The 25636-nt window shown below is 42.0% G+C and overlaps 1 protein-coding gene across 1 annotated transcript in view; it reads right to left on the bottom strand.

Moving 5' to 3' along the window:
- Nucleotides 1-25636, bottom strand: part of THSD7A (thrombospondin type 1 domain containing 7A) — a 934571-nt gene that overhangs the window by 224944 nt on the left and 683991 nt on the right. Inside the window, exon 11 of the mRNA XM_069211831.1 lies at nucleotides 15355-15458. Within this exon, the coding sequence (XP_069067932.1) occupies nucleotides 15355-15458 (104 nt within the window). The remainder of the gene's footprint in view (nucleotides 1-15354; nucleotides 15459-25636) is intronic.

Below are 25636 nucleotides of genomic sequence, written 5' to 3'. Positions count from 1 at the left end.
TCTCCTGGGTTGTTTTGTGATCCTGGTGGCCCTTGTCTCAGAGTTTTTTGATTGGTTCCCTCTTGGCTGTTTGGTCACTGTTTTGGGCTTCTCTTTGTCACTTGTATTTCCCTGCCCCTGTTGGAGGTTCGGCCCGGCTTGTTGGCTATGATGTTTCCTTGTTGTTGTCCTCCTCACTGGTTTCTGGACTGTCTGTGGTTACCCTATGCAGGGCTGCTTTTCCTTGTTTCTGGGGTGGCCTCTTTCCTGGGGCTGGTTGGTCTCTGAAGGCCGGTTTGTTGGCTTGGGTATGCTCAATAGCAATAAATGGGACGAGGACAGGAGGGACCTGGGGGTAATGCTCTATTACTTACAGGTAATCTTCATTACTCCTGGTCCTGTTGTCCTCGTCCTATTCATTATGACCCTCCCTCCTGTACGTCTGGCCTTCTTCGGTGGGGTTGGTAGTGATGACGCAGAAAAAGAAGGTCCGACATATATTCATACATATCGAGTAATCAAAACATATAATGAAGTGTGATTTTAGTAAAGAAAATAATGTACGAGGGAAATTGTGCCCTCGGGGTAGTTCGCCATCATTGTAAACGAGCTTTATTAATCATGAAGTATTGAAAATGTAGTAATCCATCATAATTGCAAATGTATGCCATGATTTCTTGTTTGAAAACTGTTTTGCTTAGCTTAAATTTAGTACAGGCTTTGGCCTAGTTGCCTGGTTTCAAATTCTAACTGCGTGTTTTTTCCTTGAACTAATGAAACATATATTCTTGCTTGAAGTTGTATTTTTCCAGTAGAGCTGACTGATACACTTATCTCCAAGGTTTCGTACTAGGCCGGTTTCATCCCCTTTGATACAAGGTCAGTCTCTGCAGGTGCGGACAATGAAGGTACAGATAGTAAAATAATTGGCAAACCATGTTACAACTTGTGTTCCAAGGCTCCAAGGACAGTGTATGCATAAATGAGCGCTAGTAAAAGACAATTTTCATTGGACAATTTGAAGCCAACCTATGAACCCTCCAATGGAAGACCCTGCAGAATTTGGAATGTTTCTTACTTAAACCCACCGGACAAAGAGAAGTCAGCCATTTTCCTCGATGCCAGTTTGAAGCCTGATGCCAGACTCCATTTTGGACGACATCCTGATGCCCTTTTCTCTATCTGAGAGAAAGAGACTTTAAGAATTATCACCCTAGAGACTTTAACTTTGATTTGCCCCGTCTTGCCCATGCAGTAACTTTGCCCCATTCTCCTTGCCGCTGCAAGGAAGCTTGCCCTTAACTTTGCCCCTTTGAAATTTGCCCCATGCTGACCAACCGGTACCTGAAGGACGAAGACTTTTCTTGAATGCTGATTGTATTTGGTAAATATGAAAGGATAAATGTATTATGCATTGTGTTTTTCCTTTTAGGTACCAACTGCTATTTTGATAGGGTCCTAGTTAGAAGTTTTCCAAATTTGTGTTGACTAAATTCATTTTGCATGAAGCCCCACATGCCGATGCTAATTAGAGGTTAGTCGAGGTATTCATTCAATGTATCATGCTAAATTGAAATCTTGTTATGCTGACCAATGTATGCAATTAGTCAAATACAGTTAGTCATATTAGTGATTTGCATTGCGATAACAGAGTGTATCATTATTCAGATTTTACGTAGATTGCGTTTCTTCCGCCGTTATGGACAGCTAGTAATGTTCATATACATATATCAATTGTTTTTGAGACATATATACATCGTGCTAGCTTTGTTAATATAGGGAAATAAATTCACTAACTTTTAATAAACTGGTGTGGTTATTCATGACTGAAAGGTCATGGTGCGTCGAAATACCAACTGTTATTGATTTCTGATGTGCTATGTTGATCTATTAATTGAGTATTGATTACCGATTACAATAGTTATTGATTATTGATCTGAGTGACTCGATTATTTGAGGATGAGGAGAGCCCGACTCGGTTAAAAGATTCACTGACCTCCAACGTGTCCAGGTACAGGTAATTTATAAGGGCTGGACGCGTTATCAGTAGATGGTAGCAGAGATTGATGGTTTAGCCCTTTGGGACCCCATCCGAACAATAGACAGAGTCAAGTTAGAATTTTCTTTGATAAAACAAGTTGGAGAGATGATGATGCCCTAAGTCCCCAATGACTTTACCGGAATCTCAGAGCTTGCGAATGAGGAACATGGAGGTATGAGAATGGTCTCAGCATTTCTAGTGACGGTATGAGTGAAGTTAGGGTTTCGCGCTTGCACAGCTTATCGCCACAGATTAATTGAGAAGTTTGTGAGGATTTTAAGGGGGGTTAAAAGATATTAGAGGAGTGTTACTCTAAAAGTGTGAGAGTAGGGAAGTCACCGAACTTCACGTGTGTGTAGCGCTTTGAGCAGAAAAAAATTCTCCACGTGGTTGTTGATGTTGAGACGGGCCCTGCGAGGTCAAGAGACTCCGGAGTATGTTGAAAAGTGTATGTGACACTTGTTTGATGTTGTGATCTGTTCAGGTTTAATAGGTTGATCGGGCGTGGTCAACAAGTCGGTATGAATGTTGCAGAGTGAAAGAAAACTTCGACTTTGAGATTTGACGAATTCTAAAGTGCACTAGAATAGTTCATTGATCAGTTGAGAGTAAAGTTTGCGGGTCAAATTTTGCTTGTGTAAGTGGGAAACCGAGAAAGATGGAATAACTGCCGAGGCTAGTGAAAAATCCCTAAGGTTTCTGAAGCGATTGTATTACCTTTAATGTAGTAAACCGACAGATCTGTTTTATTCTTTTGGTTAAGTGCTCGCGTTATATTGCAGAAATTAGTTTATGAGTGAAGCCGAATGAAAAGAGGACAAGCCGCGGGACTTTGTCAGCCGCAGTGTGTGGGTGTGACGTCACTAGGAGCCGCGCTGGGATAGGTCGGTTGGTGAGAAGGGTCACGCACGGATTGGACGCAGTCCGTGAAGCGCAATTGGAAGGGGAAAGGCAAGCGAAGAGTATTCCGGGAATTAAAGTCACTTATTGATTACATATTTTAGAAAAACAAAAGACGGAAAGATGAAATTTTTCAAAGCATTTAAGAGTGCCATGAGGGGAGATGTTTATATTAAAGCAAATGTAGGAGAAGAAACACCGCCTGAGGGTACACCAGCTTACATTGTCATTGAAGAAAAGGGTGTAGCGCCATGTCTTTGGTTAAAACAATGGTGCAAATTAACAGAGAAACATGGAAGTGTAGCGTTCCCTATCCACGGGTCGTTTAATCTAAGGGTTTTAGAAAATCTGAGATTTGCGCTATACGACATGAAAGTACCTCCAAGACCAGCACAGTTTGAGGCACTAGCAATTTGGGAGCTAATAGCTAGAAACCAACAACAAAAGAAGTTCGAGACCAGAATAAGAAAAGTAGAAAAGACACTAGCGGATGCTAGATGGGACAGCACACAAAAGGTTTGGAGATCAGACGTATTGCAGGGAATTAAATTGTTTCCAGCAATTACCGATGAAGCGGAGACGGAAGGAAGGAAAGCCACCTATAAGACAAACAGGAGTCAGTCCAGAGATAGAGAGAACAATAGAAGCTCAAAAAGGGGAGACGAGTCAGATGATGAGGAGTTCATTATACAATTGCTGAATGATCGCCCACCACCATACGTGGAGAGCGAAAAAGGCTCAAGCATTAGTACTGCCCCTCCAGAACCAATACAGGGTAATGTAACACCAAATTTGAGAATATCTCAGAGGCCGAGCAGCTCCGACATGCCTTTCTCACCACTAATACCACAGATTCAGAGAATATACCCAGACGTGCAGACACTGAAACCTGCTGATAACTATCAGCCACAAGTTCAAAGGCACTGTTGTGATGAGCATAACATGGGAATGACTTCTGATTCAATGGCGCAGGGAGGACAAAACTATCAGAGACCGACATTGATTCAAGCTGAATCAACACAGTTCTCGATGCCCCAAAAGCAGACACAAGAAGTGCGAGTAATAGAAAGCCAGTTAGGTATGCCAGCAATGATGAACCACAATGTGGGGATTAACATGCCACAGAATTCGGGGAACAGACAGAATCCAGACGCGATATCTCTGCCTATCACTGTAGGTCCACCAGTACCACTGTACATACAGGCAAAATCAAGCACAAGCGACCAGGGGTTAATGATACAGAATGGGACAGGGAGAAGATGCAAAGAAACCACTCCAGAGACAACTCCGATAGCGGCACTGCTAAATGGATCTGGGTCCTTGTCGGAATTTAGTCCAATTCCTATTTGTGCTCCGTCAACCGTAGTAAGGTCACATCCACCACTATTAGTACCGTTAACCTCACAGACTGAAACATTACAGACACCGTCAGTGGCAGTTGATGTAACTGCTACACTGATGGGACTGAACGCGCAACAGTTAACACAATGGTTCAACAGCCTGAACTCCCCACAGAGTACATCTAGCGGGAAGGGAGAAGAATACCTGAATAAAATAAGGTTGGGTATGGAGGCAGATGAACTGGTAGAGGGAACAATGGGTTTGAACAGATTAGAATCATACACAGAGGAAGAACTAAGATACATGTGCCCTAGGATTACAAGAGAAGTGAGCAACATACATAAGAAGTTACAAGAAATCGCAGACAGAAACGAGATCGATATAGGTAAGACTAAACACCTGAGCAGAAGTTACAGGTTAGACTTCGAGACAAAAGATTTTGAACACATGAGATCCGCAGGGATGAAAACACACCTTAAGGAGATACTGCAGAGTGCACAGGTCTGGAGATGTTTAGACAAGTGAGAAAGTAGATGGGTTAAGAAAAAGGACAAAAAGAAAGAAAATACTCTAGAGCGGAATGAAAAAAAACAACAGAATGACGATCTGATAACTATGTTACCAATGAGAGAGACAGCAGGGGGAAAACTTGTACATGTACCATGGCACTGGTGCGATATTCAATCCTTTACGGATGACTTTCCCAAATTGAGAGAGAAGCCGATTGAGTCGTATCAACAAACAGATAGATTTGTGAAACTCGCGAAGTGTCTCTGGGAAGACCTGAATACTTTATTTGAAATTGTGGTTCCGGCAGATTTGTGGGAAGATTGTAAAAGGGCTGTAGGTTGGCCGACGAGTGAACCAGAGAGAGATAGGGACACAGGTGCGCCATCACCTACGGTAATGAGTTTGTACCACAAGGTGATCGAACACTTGAAAACCAAGGTTGGGTCGAAAAATGTGGATTGGCAAAGGATTGACAGGACCGCCCAAGAGGTTAAAGAATCTATACACGCGTATTATGAGAGGTTGTTGAAAGCGTTTAAAAATTACAGTGGCACGGAAACAATTGAGCCAAAGGACATGCTCCATTTTGTGTTCAGGTTCGTGGAAGGGCTGAGACCCGAAATTAGCCAGATGATTAAGTCACATTTGATTTGTTGGCAGTCAAAGTCGATCGATGAAGTGTTGAATTATGCAAAATACTGCAGTGATGAGATTGAGACAAAGCAGAAAAGATTGAAAGAAAAGGTGATGGTGATGCAGCTTAGAGCAGCTCAGACGGGTTTACAAGGTTTGCAACAGATGCCGCAGCAGCAGCAACAGGGAAACGCTATGTTTCAGCCGCAGATGAGAGGCAGAGGCCGAGGAGGTTTTGTGAATAATGGTCCTGATTTGAATACCATTATGGTTCCAAATGGTATACAGGCAATGAAGAAGGTGATGCCATGTCACACTTGCGGAATCGTCGGGCATTGGAAACGGGAGTGCCCAATGATGGTGCAGGAAGGTGTAGGTCAGCAAAACAATGATGTCAATGCATTCCAGACTATGAGAGGACCGAAACTGAGAGGTCCAAACCCAAATTTCCAAAACAATATAAACCAGATGCAGGGTTTACAACCCATGCAACCGCAACAGGTGCAAATGCCCTGTGTGCAAATGACACAATTGCAGCCAATGCAACAGCAGTTTCCTATGGTACCTAATCAGCAAATGCAAATACCCTTTTTACCAATGAATCAGCAGCAAGCAATGCTTCCTCAACAGGTCACGGGTCAGGGAATGAGTCAAAATGACACAGTACACCAATTCCCACTACACAGCGAGAATGGAATAAACGATGTATGGGAGAGTGGAAGTTCAGATGAGGAGGGAAATTGTGTGCTTGCAGCATCTTTGGAAGTTGATCAAAAGGGTCCGTATGTGGAGGGAAGAGTTATGGGTCATCGCGTTTCATTCTTGGTTGACACAGGAGCTACACGTTCCACTGTTAGGAGCATTGAAGTGCCAAATTTGCCACTTTCAGGGAGGACAGTTCAAGTAGTGGGAGTAGCAAACAGGTACCTGACGAACCCAATCACAGATCCAGTACAAGTCAGAATTGGTAACTATCAAGGGACACATAATTTTGTGGTATGTGACTCAAGCCCGATATCACTGTTAGGGAGAGACCTATTGTGCAAATTGGGATGTTCGATTATGTGTTCGAACGATGGAATTAGAATTCAGACGAGCAGTGATGGGGAAGAAGAGGACAGTGTAGAAGGGGATGAGATGGAGACTGTCGATGAAGAATATGCCATGATTACCCTTTATCCGATGATCACTGAAGCAGATATTCCTGCTGAGTTACAGGAAACAGTCGGAAAAGAAGTGTGGGATATGACAGGAAAAGAGGTGGGATTGGTGAAAGGAGTGGAACCAGTGAAAGTGACTATAAAACCCAATGTATCCTTTCCCCAGACCCCACAGTACCATATGGCACAAGACACCCTCATGAAAGTCGCCCAACTCATTGATGAGTTTGTAAAACAGGGAGTACTGAAAGAAATGTTAAGCAGTCCATGTAATTCACCAATTATGGGACTAATAAAGCCAAGTGGAAAGGTCCGAATTGTTCAGGACTTGAGGAAAATAAATGACATAATAATAAAATGTTGCCCTGTAGTACCAAATCCAGCTGTGATAATGTTTCAAGTCCCTTGTGATGCTGAGTGGTTCTCAGTCATCGACTTGTCACAAGCATTCTTTTTGGTGCCTCTTCATGAGGACAGCCAATTTCTCTTTTGTTTCAAATTCTTAGACAGAGTTTACAGTTGGTGTCGAATTCCACAATGGTTTTCAGAGTCACCGTCAATTTTCAATCAGATTCTAAAGAAAGATTTGGAAGCATTGGAGTTGCCATTCGAGTCAACCCTAGTACAGTACATTGACGACTTACTGATTGCATCCAAGACAGAAAGTGACTGCACAGCCGACACCATTGCCCTATTGAACCATTTGGGAAGGAATGGACACAAGGTGTCTCCTTCGAAATTACAGTTCTGTCAGAAGAAAGTGAAATATTTGGGTCACCAAATAGAGAAAGGGTCACGGAGAATAATGAAGGAAAGAATAACAAGTGTACTTCAAATGAGTCCCCCAAAGACGAGGAGGGAGGTGAGGAAGTTTTTGGGAATGGTGAGCTACTGTCGCCAATGGATTCCCAACTTCTCAACTCTAGCAAAACCTCTACTGAAACTGACCCAGAAGGATGCATTGGATGAAATTGAACTGAAAGGAGAGGAGATGGATGCTTTTATTGAATTGAAAGAATACATGTGTAGGGCTCCAGCTTTAGGTATGCCTGACTACACAAAGCCTTTCACATTGTTTGTCATGAACGTGATGCATGTTCCCTGTCTGTCTTGACCCAAGCCCATGGTGGCGTAAACAGACCAGTAGCATATTTTTCAGCTACTTTGGATCCGGTCGCAGCAGCACTGCCAGGGTGCTTGCGCGCCGTAGCCGCAGTTGCTATCAGCCTCACTCAGAGTGAAGGAATAGTGATGGGACACCCTTTAACAGTCATGGTCCCTCACTCAGTCAAGATACTTTTGACACGTTCCCGAACACAGCACATGACTGGTGCTAGACTCACAAGGTACGAAACAATAATTCTGGGATCACCTAATGTGCAGCTGAAAAGGTGCACTACGTTGAATCCAGCAACCTTGTTTCCCAGTGAAAATGATGAAATTGAGAACGCTGAAGACATCGAGCACGACTGTCTTCAAGTGACTGAATTTTGCACCAAACCAAGACCTGATATCAAAGATACCCGACTGGAAGAAAATGATCAAATTATTTTTGTTGATGGTTCATGTTTAAGAGATGCACTGGGTATATTGAAAGCAGGGTACGCTGTATGTATAGTAACAGGTGTTTTGGAAGCATCTTGGCTTCAAGGAGTTTACTCTGCACAGGTAGCAGAATTGGTAGCCCTTACTAGAGCTTGCCAACTCTCTGCATTAATGAAACTTACCATTTACACTGACAGCCAGTACGGGTTTGGAATAGTGCATGATTTCGGACAATTGTGGTCACAGAGAGGCTTCATGAACTCTTCAGGATCACCAGTGAAAAATGGTGAAAGAATAAGAGAATTGTTACATGCCATCCAACTACCAGGAGAAGTAGCAGTGGTAAAATGCAGCGCACACTCGAAGGGACAAGACTATGGCGGTCATTCTGACCGCGGCGGTCGCCGCCCGCCAAGCGGTTCCCGCCGAAAGACCGCTCTGCGGTCAAAAGACCGCGGCGGGCATTCCGGCTTTCCTGCTGGCCCGGCGGGTGACCGCCAGAAGACCGCCGGCCGGCCCAGCGGGACAGCCCCTTCAACAATGAAGCCGGGTCGGAATGGAGCCGGCGGAGTTGAAGGGGTGCGACGGGTGCAGTGGAACCCGTCGCGATTTTCACTGCCCTGCACTGCCCATGCCAGTGGCATGGGCAGTGCAGGGGCCCCCAGGGGCCCCACGGCAGCCGTTCCCACCATCCTGGTTCCGGCGGTGGACACCGCCAGAAACAGGCTGGCGGGAAGGCGCTCGGAATCCCCATGGCGGTGCTGCAAGCAGCGCCGCCATGGCGGATTCCCTGGGCCAGCGGGAAACCGGCGGGAAACCGCCGGCTCCCCTTTTCTGACCGCGGCTTTACCGCCGTGGTCAGAATCGCCCAGGAAGCACCGCCAGCCTGTTGGCGGTGCTTCCGCCGCCCTCCGCCATGCCGGTCATGGACCGCCAAGGTCAGAATGACCCCCTATGTTTCTCTGGGAAATGGATATGCGGATCAAGTCGCAAGGTTTTGCGCATTGAACTTTATATTGCTTAGGGATGAATGGAATTTGATAAGTGAACCAGAATTCGAACCAAGCGAAATCTTTGCTCTAAAGGTGGTAGATACGATGGACAAATTGAAATCCTTACAGAATGATGTCAGTGAGGATGAGAAACTCTCGTGGACCAAATCACAATGTGTAAAGAGACTAGATGAATTATGGGTTTCAAGTGAAGGGAAATTCATTCTTCAAACAGCCTTTTGACACAGATAGCCAGGTTTTACCATGGACAAGCTCATCTTGGGAGGGATGCCATGATTAGATTGTTTAAAACTGATTGGTTTAACCCCAAATTCCGTCAAGTTGCTGAAGCAGTTTGCCACCGTTGCGTAATTTGCCAACAAATGAACACAGGGAAGGGAACTGTAGTAAATTTGAGCCACATTGGAAGAGCAGGGGGTCCATTCAGCAGGATGCAAATGGACTTCATTGAGATGCCTGTGCATGGAGGCTTGAAGTATGTTTTGGTGGTTGTGTGCATTTTTAGTCACTGGATCGAAGCATACCCTACACGCAGGAATGACAGTCTCACAGTTGCAAAACTACTCTTGAGAGAGCTAATACCACGTTTTGGATTCCCGATCTCTTTAGAATCAGATAGGGGAAATCACTTCAATAACGAAGTAATAAAATTGCTTTGTGCAGCACTGAACATTGAGCAAAAGCTGCATTGTAGCTACCGCCCTGAAGCATCAGGTCTAGTGGAGCAAATGAATGGCACATTGAAATCAAGAATGGCGAAAATATGCGCATCAACAAACTTGAAATGGCCTGACACATTGCCTTTGGTACTAATGTCAATGAGAAACACCCCTGACAGAAAGACTGGACTGTCCCCACACGAGATTCTCATGGGCAGAGCTATGAGACTTCCAGCAGTTCCTGCAAATGCGCTTTTGAATATTACAGATGATATGGTGTTAGACTACTGCAAAGGTCTAGCTGATGTGGTTCGCTCTTTCTCTCACCAGGTGGAGGCAACCACCTTGCCACCGATCCAAGGTCCAGGACACGCCCTGAAAGCAGGTGACTGGGTCGTGATAAAGAAGCACGTGAGGAAGTCGTGTTTGGAACCCCGTTGGAAAGGACCTTTTCAAGTGATTTTGACGACTACCACCGCTGTGAAGTGTGCAGGAGTTCCCAACTGGATTCACGCCAGTCACACAAAGAGGGTATTGTGTCCCACAGACGAGGAAGTTGAAGCGCTGAAGTTGCCAGTACCTGATAACAAAGTACCAAGCGCTGAGACAGAGCGAAAAAGAACTAGAAGCGAACAGGCAGAAATAGAGGAGGGAGAAATATTCTCTGAGGACGAAGCAACTGATTCACTTGGGGAAGACCAAGGAGGAGCCTCAGAAAGCGACGAAGCAGCGGAAGGTAACAAAGAGCCTGAAGCAGCTGAAAGTGACAAAGAGCCTGAAGAAAGTAACGGTGACAAAGGGCTCGAAACAGGTGAAGAAGCAGGAGAGCCTGATCAGAGGAGGGTTCTTCCAGAAGCAGACGATACAGAAAAAGAAAAGGAAAACCTGATTGACTCCCCAGAAGGACGGGACAAGGCAGAACAGAACGAAACTGCTCAAACTCCTTCAGAAGAGATTGCAGGTCCATCAGGTGGACACTATGCAAAAAGAAGACCAAGCATATCGCCAGTAAAATTAAGAACTAGAGAAACATTGAACGACAGTGAAGGGCCAAGAGTGAAAGAGAAAAGAAAGGAAGTGTCTGTCGTAGTACCAACACCAAGTGAAGAAAAGGACTTGGCCAAAGAGGAAAGTACCAGTGAGAAAGAATCAAAGAGAGATGCAAAATTGAAAAGAAAATGATACCGAGCAGGAGGTATTCCGGTCCGGAGTGGGCATACGTAGCCAATAACGATTGGTCAGACGAATTCGTATCCATCAGTCTTGAGAACGAAGAGGCAGAACTTCATTTTGGAAATAAAAACTTTATGGACTCTGTTGATTGAAGACATTGATCACTTGATTGACTTTTCAACCGGCTAAGACATTGCTAACTTGATTGACTTTGAAACCGATTTTGAGACAACGCTGCTAACTGATAAGAGACTAAGCTGCTAAAGAAAACTGTGTGAACATTGAACTCGTTCAGCTTTGTAAATACCTGCAAATACGCTTTGATAAAGTGTCTTCAACTTTCTGATTCTATACAGATCATGACCAGCTTCACTACACAGGGGCGTAAGATGAAGTGTTGTAAATACATGTGTATCGGTCTAATAACCGCATGCGTACTAATCATTGTAGCAATAGTTCTTGGAATGCATGGTAAAAATGAGAGTGAGATGAATGATGCTTCTACTTCTAAACCTATTATCGTTACTGAACTAACACCTCTGAAGAGACTCGAGCAAGACGTGAGACACTTGCATGATAAGAAGGAACTTTCATCTAACGTTTTCTATCGCTTACTGAGTGAGTATGTTGAGACCATGGATGCGAAAGATTGTTATGTGTGTACACAAATACCTACCTCAGTAGTGGAAGGGGTAACGTATCACAGCATGCCTCTTACGTATGGAATTACATGTAGTATAATAGCTTCCAGATTTTATGGTCAAAAGGACATTCATTATTTCTACACTAATTATGATGTTACTTTTGCATATGTCCCCATAATAGGGCACCTAAGTAAAATAGCTAGAGATTATTATGCCAAATTAATGAGGGAATTCTTCGAACCGATGTCACCTTTTCACACAGCTCACGCACATAGAGAGAACCTTACATGCTTGCTTTCACCAGTAGAAATAGATTTTTTAGACCGCACTGACGATAGGAAGAATGAAATGAAGGAGAAATTAGAGAGGGAATTACACGAAAGAACATCTGTAGATAATTATGCTTTTGCTGCAATAAAGACACAAGGGAAAATAGCTTTAGATACATTGCACGTAGGGAGATTTTGTATATATAGAGCTGAATCATATTATGACACAGTTTTTGTGGGAACGAGTGAATGCAAACATACGTATGCATTTAAACCTAAGTGGACGTTCATGCTGAATGGACAAGACCCAGTTATTCCTGGAATATATTATATTTGTGGACTCAACGCCTATTATCGTCTTCCTAAAGGATGGTATGGGAGGTGTTATTTGGGAATAGTGTTCCCAAAGGTTTACCAACTAGACGACTTAAAGAAATTTCCAAGGCTGTCTGAATCACATCATGTTCAGAAAAGGGAGACAGCTTCTGGTGTGGTAGGAGATATATTTGGAGCATTGATTCCTTCAGTAGGAGTCATATTGAATTCAATCAAAATACGAAAGTTGTCTACTATTGTGGATAACATGCTGACAAAGTTTTCAGGAGCTATAATCCTGATGGATGCTGAACTTGCTGCAGAAAGAGCTATGACTCTTCAAAATCGGCTTGCCTTAGACATTCTTTTAGCAAAGGATGGCGGCGTTTGCAAAATGCTTGGTACACGTCACTGTTGTACATATATACCAGACAGCAGTGGGAAAATTAGAACGATGCTTACAAATTTAACTAAAGAAAGTGTAGATTTAAAGGAATTGAAAGAACCCGGAGTTTGGGAGAAAGTTGGAAAAGGATTTGCTTCTGTGGGAAATTGGCTCAGCAACGTTTGGAACGGATTGTTACTAAAAATAGTAAAGGGAATATTAATAATATTAATTTGTCTATTAGGTTCTTGGGGAACATGGAAAGCTTTCAAAATGTTAAAAGCAAGGAACAAAAGAAAAAGAGAAGAGAAAATAGAGAACAAAATGGTGGAAATATATAGAGAAAAATCAAAAGGGACTAAAAGAAAAAGGGAATTGACTGAAGTGCCAAATTACTATACAGAATTTTAATGGAATAAAATTTGTGGGTAGATTTGATGTGATGACATAATTAGTCATCAGAGGAGGGATTGATGACGCAGAAAAAGAAGGTCCGACATATATTCATACATATCGAGTAATCAAAACATATAATGAAGTGTGATTTTAGTAAAGAAAATAATGTACGAGGGAAATTGTGCCCTCGGGGTAGTTCGCCATCATTGTAAACGAGCTTTATTAATCATGAAGTATTGAAAATGTAGTAATCCGTCATAATTGCAAATGTATGCCATGATTTCTTGTTTGAAAACTGTTTTGCTTAGCTTAAATTTAGTACAGGCTTTGGCCTAGTTGCCTGGTTTCAAATTCTAACTGCGTGGTTTTTCCTTGAACTAATGAAACATATATTCTTGCTTGAAGTTGTATTTTTCCAGTAGAGCTGACTGATACACTTATCTCCAAGGTTTCGTACTAGGCCGGTTTCATCCCCTTTGATACAAGGTCAGTCTCTGCAGGTGCGGACAATGAAGGTACAGATAGTAAAATAATTGGCAATCCATGTTGCAACTTGTGTTCCAAGGCTCCAAGGACAGTGTATGCATAAATGAGCGCTAGTAAAAGACAATTTTCATTGGACAATTTGAAGCCAACCTATGAACCCTCCAATGGAAGACCCTGCAGAATTTGGAATGTTTCTTACTTAAACCCAACGGACAAAGAGAAGTCAGCCATTTTCCTCGATGCCAGTTTGAAGCCTGATGCCAGGCTCCATTTTGGACGACATCCTGATGCCCTTTTCTCTATCTGAGAGAAAGAGACTTTAAGAATTCTCACCCTAGAGACTTTAACTTTGATTTGCCCCGTCTTGCCCATGCAGTAACTTTGCCCCATTCTCCTTGCCGCTGCAAGGAAGCTTGCCCTTAACTTTGCCCCTTTGAAATTTGCCCCATGCTGACCAACCGGTACCTGAAGGACGAAGACTTTTCTTGAATGCTGAATGTATTTGGTAAATATGAAAGGTTAAATGTATTATGCATTGTGTTTTTCCTTTTAGGTACCAACTGCTATTTTGATAGGGTCCTAGTTAGAGGTTTTCCAAATTTGTGTTGACTAAATTCGTTTTGCATGAAGCCCCACATGCCGATGCTAATTAGAGGTTAGTCGAGGTATTCATTCAATGTATCATGCTAAATTGAAATCTTGTTATGCTGACCAATGTATGCAATTAGTCAAATACAGTTAGTCATATTAGTGATTTGCATTGCGATAACAGAGTGTATCATTATTCAGATTTTACGTAGATTGCGTTTCTTCCGCCGTTATGGACAGCTAGTAATGTTCATATACATATATCAATTGTTTTTGAGACATATATACATCGTGCTAGCTTTGTTAATATAGGGAAATAAATTCACTAACTTTTAATAAACTGGTGTGGTTATTCATGACTGAAAGGTCATGGTGCGTCGAAATACCAACTGTTATTGATTTCTGATGTGCTATGTTGATCTATTAATTGAGTATTGATTACCGATTACAATAGTTATTGATTATTGATCTGAGTGACTCGATTATTTGAGGATGAGGAGAGCCCGACTCGGTTAAAAGATTCACCGACCTCCAAGGTGTCCAGGTACAGGTAATTTATAAGGGCTGGACGCGTTATCAGTAGTTCAGACGGAATGCTTGGTAAGTACACCTTATGTACTCCCAGTGGAAGGGGGTGGGAGGGTAGGGTTCTCAGAATTCCTTGTTCTTTTTTTCTGTCAGGGAGGTAGGATTATCTCACTAGTAATAAATGAGATGAGGACAACAGGACCAGGAGTAATTAAGATTTCAGGTAAGTAATAGAGCAAGAACAAAACACAGATTAGTGAATAAAAGAATAGCTAAAGTCACAAAACGGCACTAAAATATATGGTAAACAATATTTGCACAGTCAAAACGCAAAATGCAAAATTGTGCCTTGATTTTTCTGTGGGCAGATTTCAATTTTCTTGGGACCCCTAAGACCATGTATTGAAGGGAGGGTGACTAATTAAAAATAGGTACCTGCCCCTGTGTCATCCAGGTCAGTATGACCAGTGTAGGCAAAAAACACGCACATTCTGAAGAATTGCCGGAATAACCGAAATGCACTTGACCTCTTTGTATTGGTTGAAAATGCAGCGCTCGAAATGAACCCCAATCTCACTGAATATAATATTGACCCCTGTGTGTTTGCTCAGTGCTCTTAATGCATGCATGAAGTGGTGTTGAGAAAATGCTGTCTGTGAATGGTAGTTAGGATCATATTTGTGGAAAGCTTCATTTGCACGGGTTCACTTCACTTTCCAAACAAAAACGATTTTACTTTGTGTCTTTTACCCTACTCGTTGAACAAAGTGCCCCATGAAGTACTCCTACCTCTGGCTTGTAGTCCCGCTCCGCAGGTTTCCTGTGCCCCAGGACTATCTTGACGGACATGCCATGGCACGAGTTGGCACCTGCGCCATTTGTGTGTCCTCCATCTGGAAGATGAACGGATATACATTATTATTGAGTCGATAACAATAATTATTATGTTTTAATATGAATATCATGATCAACGAATAAGTAAAAGAACAAACAGAAAAATATTAGAGTGGGCAATGTAATGGATTTGAATATGTAAACGGATACATTTGGAGATTTGTACATTTGTTAAACGTTCTTCTTTCAAAATTGGCATAGACTATATGTACATGTTAGGGTTTCAATTTGAATGGCGGGTTGTCACATCAGCCAGTGTGCTTGCAGTTTATCATTTGGCTATATTATGACATGCCAGTTCCTTCCTACCCAATTAGGAACAGGATGGTGGCAGATGGTTAAGTGATTATTCAAGAAGGTACTGTCACATGGAGATATTTTACATGTCTTCCTAGTCCATTTAAGGCCTGGGATGACTGACAGTGATTGGCTGAGGTCTCTGACTTGAGTGACATCAACAAGAATTCCAATTCTGGAAAGCCTCCGCTATTAGTTGCTAGGAGGAGGGTACGTGGATGTAACAGGTAGGAGCAATAATGCATTGGTACCTGCACGTTACAGACCCATAGTTTGCAGTCCCGGTAGAAATGTACATGCATTGATTTGTGTCAGGGAAAAAACCTGGGCCATCATGTACTAAAGTGTTCCGTGTGTGTGATAGAACACAACACACAAGATAGTATAAATTTACTCACAAGTTTAAAGGCCTCTGTATGCATTATAAAATTATGTTTGGTTAAACGTGTGGCCATGCACACTCAAGTAAATTAGGGCTTTGGTGTTTCCATGGAAGTGAGCAAGGAGATGATATTGCCAATGTGTCAATAAGGTAAACATCCGCAGTCATAACAGTGTGTGAACTCATATATATATACATATATATATATATATATATATATATATATATATATATACATGTATATATATACATATATATATATATATATATATATATATACACACACACACACACACACCAACCACAAACACACACCACACACACACACACACACACACACATACATATATATGTATTTAGGGCCATGTTTCCACAGAAAAAGCGTTTTTTGACTTGCCTATATCTTTGGCCCCGTTTGACGAATCTTCACAAAACTTTCCCTAAAAAAGTGCTTTAGTGATTCTTGTTCCTCATGGAAAGTTTCAGAGTGATAAGTCAAGCGGTCTGAGAAAAAAAAGAGGGGGGGAATGTGCGTTTCCCATGTTAATTCCCTTAGGAATTTTGACCAAGACTACAGGCCAACCCGCTGGATGGAATTACACCAAATTTGGCAAGAAGGTAGCTTTCAAAATGCAGATTACGCTTTCAGTTATTTGGTGCAAATGAATTCAGTAGTTTTGGAAATAATAAAGGGAAAATAAATTTGTATATCTAGGGTCATGTATCCTCCTTGACGACTTTGCAAATAATAAGAGCTTGTGCATGGAGCTGCAGAGCTCTTATTGACTGCCAACACTTCAAACCAGGAAGTGTTGGCAGCCATCTTGGGACTCAGCTTCAGTCGAGTCCCCAAAAAAAAGTGAAAAAAATAAGACAAGGGGCTAGGGTAGAGTCAAGCTGACCCCTTAGCTCAGGGCTAAAAAAAATCACTTTTGTTTTTCAACTTTAGCTGCGATTTTGCGACAAAATCATGACTTTGCAGGAAAAATTCTGTGCTTGTTTCTAAGAAGCCCTGGATGGGCCAGGTCTTGGGAGCATTGACATGTTGAATGCGGAGGGTGCACGAGTAATAGTTTCCTTATGGTTCAAGTCAAAATTACTTAAAATAACTGTAACTATAACTGGTGAATGTCTATGATGTTGTGTAAGTAAATTCAGAACCTAACTATAACGTCCCTGTAACCTCTGTTATTTTTTGTAAATATATACGTTTTTGTTAATTCTATTATCTAACTATAAAGTCCCTGTAACCTTTGGTTTTTAATTGATACGTTCTCTGACAACCAAAAGTCAAAGAGGCATCATGGTAATTGAAAATGTCAGTTAAAATGTAGCATTTTAGAAAACACTGAAATTAACCAGTTATAATTAACTGAAGTAACTATAACCACTGCCCTTGCCACGCAAAGTGACTTTATCAATGATGTTGTTTCAAATGCTACAACGATGTTATCAATGATCTCATAGAAGTTGTCATGGGTGATGTAATATGTGAGGTCATAAGTAGTGATTGACAGGGCATGAGTTATAGCTACTCCAATTAACTTCAACTGGTGAATTTCAATGGTTTTGAGTTTAAAATGTTACACTTAAACTGACAATTTCAACTAACTCGTAGCATTAACTTTGCATTTTCCAGTGAATTTATAAGGTTATTTTAATGTGAAATAATATTTTCTTACCATACCTAACTAGGCCTTCACCCTGCTGTGTAGAGCCTATCGCTCTATCCTTCATGAGGTTGACTGCAGTGCCTAGCTTGTGGCCAAGCCCTGTCCACAGTCCCCTGCAGATGGCCAATTCCAACCATGCATGGCCATTGGTAGTGCTCCAAGGCCCTGTCTCTATTTTTTTCATGGTATTGCAGAACCACAGTGAAATGGCACTGGTGCTGCACTGAGGGTCTGTACCATATGCCGCTCAAAATAAATCTTCATACTTTGACCTCAGGAGGATATCTCTGAGGCCCCCCATAAGGGCCAGGACAGCAGGGTACCCCTACCCTGCACTCTCATTCCTTACTTTTCTTTGTTTTATATGACACGGAGACCAAGCCCAAGCTTTCTCTTCATGCTGCAGCCAGCCAGTCAGATCTTGTGCTTGTATCTCACAGTACAACACTTATCACTTTTCTGAATGACAAAAAAGAGTCAATAAGCACAATTAGTGGGTTTACACTTTTGCATTCCTGGATTTTCTAGAGCCATCCGAGTTTATAATTGACTCACTACCTTCTAATGTAGAAAATAAGTACTGTGTTAGAGCATGCCAGGCTGGAAGCACTTCCTTGGAGGTTAATACTGCTGTGTTGTCTCTGATGTACAACACAAGTTAATAATTTTTTACTGAGCCTGAAGTCTTGCTGTGGATACAATGTCTAATTTTCCTAGGTTTCTTTAAATGCTACTATTGATTGGATAGTAGTCAAGACTACTTTTCCCACAGTGTCCACCAAATTAGAAATTGATGTCACTAATTTTGAATTATGGCTGCCAACGTTTTTTGCTAAAACTAGTTCTAGAGTATGCTCACCAATATTAACTGGAATAGAGATAAAGTTAGTTTTATCAATCTCTTCTTCCCTCAATTAATACCCCAAATAGTAATAATTTATTAGTTGGTTCCTGCATGACGATAATTAACTTAGATCAGCCTTCTTCTAACTTCGTAATGACTGTTCTAAGTGTTTGGTAGAGAATTTTTAAACAGGTCAGAGGGAATAATTTTATGTAAAGTTTCCAGCAAGTCTATGAACTACAACTCAAGTTTCCTGATTATTTGTTGTAGTCAAAAACAAGTGCTATTCTTTCTCCTCTCTTATTACCAAATTATGCAAAACAATGTTAAAGCTTGGTTGCATGAGATAGTCAATATCTGCTTTCTGTGAAATGAAATTAGCTTTCTATTATCAGATCAATACTTTCAGTTGCAAGACAAAAATCAGATCTTGCTTTACTATATGAACATCTACAACTCAGACCCTACATGGAGGAACGAGATGGCCCTCTCCATGCGGGAATGCTGGGAAGCGAACGTGGAAGCTTTGGGGGGCATGTGGTATCATTGCAATAATGCTTGTGCACAAAGGTATTATTCAATCCCATTAGCACCCCAATGAGCCTGCCACCCACTATGGCAACATATTTAGAGACGTATTTGGAAACATGTAGGGTGGAGCTAAATATGATCGTTGCTGTGACTGAAAATAAGTAAATACGGCCCAGGAGAAATCCGGAGGGAAAGCTGGGAAGGGTTGCGAAAGAAAGGAACAAGAAAATATTTGACCAAGGATGGATTTGGAGACAGCCTGGAACTTGCACGGTCAGGCTTGAAATAAAGTTGAAACAAGAATAAATAATAGAAATGAGGGTTTTTAGATTAAACCTGTTGGACTTTGAATGGTTAGTGCCATATGGGCAGGACAATTATTGTAGATTGGGAACATGTTATAGGTCACTGTTAGAACATTGTTTAAGGATTTATTTTACATGGTGTAGGATAGGCTAAAACATTGTTAGTGCTTGTGAGCTCTGCTTGCTTAAAATAAAATGGCCATTTTCACAAAGCAAGAGCATTAGGAGTGAATCTGCTTTCATTTCATATTCACTTTTTGAAATATTACATTCATCTAATCACTCCTCTCATTCTCTTTTGTTAAAAAATGCTTATTTGTAGATTTTGAAAAAGGACATAGTTGTAAGATTGAGTAAATTAGGACTTTCTACTTTTGCAAAGCCCTGAGATTAGCACTCATTTCATGCGGATGGATTTGATTTCTATACTCTGATTATCTCAAATGGTTTATCTTAAACTAGTTGGCAACCAACAGCAAGATCAATGGTCACGCTGCACATGAGTGAGCCTGAGAAAAGATCTCCTCAACCTTGGCTGGACTTTCTTGCACAATACAAAAGACATGTTCACAGTGTTCTAGATAAAGATATCCCTACCTGGGGCCCTTCCTTAGGAGTGTCTTAGGTGTACTAAAAGGGGGGTTTAATACTTGGGTATTAATGACAAGTTGGCATTGCAGTTCAAAACTGCATTAATGCTGCAATCATAGATCCTGGGTATGTTTCAGAGTACTACTTAAGTGGGTGGTCCAATAAGTGGGCATTGATTGCAATGTCTGAATCAGTGAAAAAAATAGATTATTTAGCTAAAACCTGAAACTGCTGCCCAAATAACTTTGTAGTGGGAAGGGAAGTGGGCCCTTCCCCCCTTTACAGCCAAACAATATTAGCTCAGTTTTAAAGCTGATGAGCTAGAATCTGATAACACCATTGATTAGGCTAACTCAATGCAGACGCGGTTGCTATCAGCATATTATTCAATGGGAAAGGGGTTGATCTACAAACATGGGATAAAAGGGGTCAAGTACATTTTAAAAGGTATAGAGGTCATGGAAAACCCTGTAAAACTCCAAAAACTGGAAATCAGTGTGACACATTCCTCCCTGACCATCATAATTTGCAAGAAATCGGAATGAAGCAAGGCTAACCAATTAGATTTCAGGTAGTCTTTCATTTGGAAGAAGGAAAGGTACTCATATTTCACAGTTTATCTGAAACCTGCTTAAAATCTGGTCAAGTACAATAAGCAGCCAGGACCATTGACAATAGAGAGGCATGAGCATCTGAGGAAACAGGGTAATCACAAACCTAAAATCCAATATGAGGTCCCAACTCCCCAAATCATCCATATAAAAATTCCTTCAAGGGTGATTAGTCGTTATTTACAAATCCTGTTCGATTGATTTATTGATTGATTAGCAAATCAATAGATTCAATATTTGAGAAAATCAAGATATCAAAAAATGTGACATAACTAACAATACTTTTGTGAAACAAACCAGAACAGATGTGACACTCATTAAGCACAACTTTGTACTCAGTTATGACATATCTGATATTATTTGAAAAACAATTTATGCTACCTTCATTAAACTACAAACATAATCTAGCCTGAGCAGTGGGGATTTTCTACATAATTGGAGTAATATGAATATGTGACAAATTGGTGTTGAGGAGGCACAGTAATCTGCAACTTTTGTTAAAACAGTTTGAATTGCTAGTGAATCACACCACTGTTCAGCACAGGAGTGTCTTTATTTAGCAAGAGTTAAACAGTAATCTTAAAACAAATATTATTAGCAGGCTTTCAAAACCTCATGCCAGTTTAACTTTCTGCAGCAATGGCACATGCATGCCTTAGCAAACTGTGACGTTTTAGTGACAGCCTCTATAACTTTAACTACATATTTGTTCAGTTGTAGTACTGAATGTCGACCCCAGAATATCTACCTTCCACAATACCGTGGACAGAATATCAAGGGACTAAATATCGAAAAGTAAATGCATATAAGGAAGTATTGATTTACTATTTCAAGCTCCACATCTAAGTAACTTGAAGATAAATATTTCCATAAGGAACATATATGGGGAGTTAAGTATAGAAAATCTATACTTACTTTCCTGACAATGTTTAGTTTTAAGCATTTGTCCTCAATATTCTGGTTTAAATATTTAGGTCCTCATTATGACTTTGGTGGTAGCCATGCTGGGGGACTGTGGCGCACTGGTGTTGCTACCACCTGCACCGCCCCGCCAGAAGGACGCCGCCAGCCGTATTAAGACCATTAATACAGCCTGGCGGTGTCCTGCTGGCAGGGCACTGCCGGCGGTGGCAGCGCCCCTTTCCAGCCGGACGACCTCCTAGCCACACAAGGTAAGTAGGGTGTCCAACACGGGAGGGCGTGGCAGGGTGGGGAGTGTTGTGTGTGCCTGTCTGAGTGTGTGGTGTCTGTGTGTGTGTATGCATGTGTGTGTGCATGTGTGAATGCGGCTGTGAGTGTTGTGGTGTATGCTTGGTTGTATGCATGAGTGAATGCAATAATGAATGTCGAAGTGAGTCCGTGTCTGCATGTCAGTGTGTATGTGGGTGAGGATGCATGTTTGGAAGTTTGTGTGTATGTGTGCCTGAATGCATGTCTGTATGTGTAATTGAATGCATGAATAGATGCATGTGAGTGAATGCATGTATGGATGAGTGTGAGTTGATGAGTTGATTCATGTCTGGAAGTGAAGGTAAGTGGGTGTATGCGTGGTGCGTCTGGGTGTCTGTGTGCATTTATGCGGGGAAGGGAGTGGTTGGGTGCTGTGACTATAAGGGGGCGGGGGCACTGTGACTGTAGGGTGGGTGAGTGGTCAGGTGGTTGCTTGGGGGGCCATCTACCAGTGACAGGGAAGGAACTCCCTGTCACTGGTAGCCCTACTGCCATGGTTTTTGTGGCTGTGCTACGGGGCAGAAACCATGGCGGTGGGCTGGCTTCTAATACCACCGGCGGTCCTCTGTGGACTGCTGGGTCAGAGATGAACATCTCTGGCCCGGCGGTTCATACCGCCATGGCGGTATGGGTGGAGATGTGGCAGGTTGGCAGCAGCCAACCCGTCGCACTCATAATGTGGCGGTCCTCACCGCCATCCTGTTGGTGGTGTTTCTACCACATTAACCCTGACCATCTTAGTGAGCACACCTATTTTTATGTACAGGCACATTGTAAGTTAAAGATGACGACAAATATTAAACACTGCAACAGCCAAGAGTACACTGATCCATTTCTCCAAATTGTGATTGTGACAAGGTGGTGGAAATGTGTTCTTCAAAATATATTCAGGGTATAGCTGGACTCCACAATTAACGACGATTGAGGTGCTTGAATTTGTGGAACAAAGCAGTTTGGTTGTCTCAGGCTGGGAAGCCTTACGGGAAGCCATGTTCCCTACAAATGCCTAGAACAGACTTTAATTAGTAACTATGCAACCAGAAGAAAGATGTCTATTCTTACTTATTGAAGTTTCTTTAACTGTAGCTCCAGAAGCATTGTCACTGAGGCCAGAGTTTCTAATCACTTACTCTTCCTTTCCTATTGCATGCAGTGGTCCCCAAACTGGGAGCCGGGGCTTCCTGGTGCGCCGTCAAAACTAGCCAGGGGCGCCACACACAGTTTGTGAACCACTGAGCTAGTTCAAGTGCGTACACAATAAAACTACAGCCAGTGGTTCCCAAACTGTGTGTGGCGCCCCTGGCTAGTTCTGATGGTGCACACATCAGACAATGGAACACCATAACATCCCGAAAGGTAATCACTCTACTATGTGTTCCACAGGAGCATGGACTTGAAAGTGTATTTTTTTCCAGTTACTTAAGTAGAAGTTGTTGTTAACCCTTTTAGTGCCGCTGTCAACCAATGACCAATGGCTGCACTCCCTCTCAAGTGCATGTGTTGGCCGATACTGGTGAGGGCTTTAAATGATTCTCTAGTCCTTGCACTGGAGGTTTCCTGACCTATTGATTAAGGGTGGGGGCAAAGTGGAATCTCTTCTGCTTAGACCCCCACCCTTTACCATGCTCATCTGTGACATCAGCATGCCATAGGGCGCACTGACACCACAAACCCCCACCAGAGTGGAGAAGCACCAGGTAGGAGAAGTGCTCCCAGTGGGGTTTTTCTCTTCCTAGGATGCCTCCCTATTGATTGTGGGAGGCATCATTGGAAAGGGGAGAGTCTCCCCTTTCCAGTGAAGCCTTTCACAAATCTATTCCTGCTCATGGATTGCAGTCACACCATTATGCACAAAGAGGAATATCACTAGAAACAAGGTCACCTCCCCTCCCCCTGGTAGAAGTAGCGATCCCCCACCCCCCAGGGCATATTTGTTTTTGAAATAGGTTTAGTTTCCCCTGGGGGCACTATTGCACTCCCTGAGTGAAACTAAACCCCTTAGACAACAATAAACTCATGAGTGGGGGTCGGCCCTTCCTGCAGATGGGCAAACCCCTGGGGGGGGGGGGCATTTTATTTTGCTATGGCTCCAAATACCCTGGTTGTCTAGTTTTCAAAAATGTCTGTGGTTTGTAGGTTTACATGGGTGGTGCCAGCCATAGCACGGCTCCAAATACCAGAGCTACCCCTATTGCTTGTCTCTCAAAAGAGCTCTGTACGGACTTTTGTGTTGTGCTCTTTTCCCCCACCCACAAAAGTGGGGTATCGTTCTTATGGGGGGACATGTGGGAACTCAGCGTGATAGGAAGTTTGGGGCTCCCGAGAGATTCCTGAACTTTCTGTCACAAAATTGTGAGGAAAATCAGGTTTTTTTTGGTCAAAGGTTTGAGGTTTGCAAGGAATTCTGGGTAAAAAAAAAACAGCGAGAGCCATGCATTTCACCACACTCTGGATTTCGCTAGGTGTCTCGTTTTAGAAAATGTACAGGTTGGTCAGTTTTCCTTTGGTGCTGATTAAGCTAGGGTCCATAATCCTCAGCTACACACTTTCAAAAAAGGTCAGTTTTGAGCAGAAAAATGAGATGTATCTATGTTGTGTTTTGGGCCCTTTACTGTCATTGGCACTAAGGGATTCTGGGTTTTAAAAAAAATGGTGAAAGCCATGCAAGTTACTCCCATGGGTTTCACTCTGATTTCTACCACAAACTACAAGTAGGTAGCGAGTACGTAAAATAAAATTAATCATCTATCACTTTGAAATATTCCACAATTATGGTAAAAATTAGGGGTTTTTATTCAGCTCTGCATGTTCTTGATAATTAGGAAAATGATGACATTAGTACAACAAACCATTTGTTGATGTAGTTGTTTTAGGAAACAAAACAGACACTTTTACCTAGAGCACTTTTCTCTATTTTTCTTCACAATTTAGCTGTATTTTGCCTATTCTACCAGTCCCTTTCAGGGGAATGCACATACCCCGGGTACTTTTAGAATAATCTCCAGGATTTTGAAAATAAAGGGTGCAAACTTGGAATGTATACCTGGTGTGGAAAAGAGATTATGGAGCCCTAAGTGGAAACTACTTCAAATAGCCAAATAAGGGCTCAGCACGGGTGGGGATTAAGAGGGGAGTTAAGCTGTTCATTTCTTCAACTTTCAGTCATGAAAACCTATTAGGGTTAACTAGAGGTTGTTTGTGATGGCATGCATGTCAGACTCTCCTGGCACTTCTCTTGTTGGAGGTACATTGTTGGTTCATTTCTTTTACTTAAAATGGTGTTGGTTCTGTTTTTAGCACTTCTAATTACATCTTCTCAGAATTAAAGTGTATACCACTGAAATTAATTCAGTGTAGTGTTACTGTGAAAAGTAATACTTCTTACTATTTTTCTCACACTGATTGGCTAAAATAACTTTCATATTCATTAACACACCTTAAATTACCCTTATAGGTTTAACCCATATAACCTTAACCCCTAAACCTCTTCCCTTTTGCCCAAAAACCCTTGATGCATAACCCTTTTAATCCAAACCCAACCCAATTCAAATAACTCATTATTTTTAAAAGATATTACAATTCAATATTTTTACCTATGGTTTCCACAGGTAAATCTCTGCCATGGTGGCGGAGATCTCCAGCTATGTGTGCAAAGTTGCTGATAGAGTTTGCACTTGTAATTCTGGTTATATTTAAGCCTTTATTCTTTACCT

Source organism: Pleurodeles waltl, chromosome 10, assembly GCF_031143425.1.
Source record: "Pleurodeles waltl isolate 20211129_DDA chromosome 10, aPleWal1.hap1.20221129, whole genome shotgun sequence".
Classification (NCBI taxonomy): domain Eukaryota; kingdom Metazoa; phylum Chordata; class Amphibia; order Caudata; family Salamandridae; genus Pleurodeles; species Pleurodeles waltl.
This window is presented reverse-complemented; position numbering and strand designations above follow the sequence as displayed.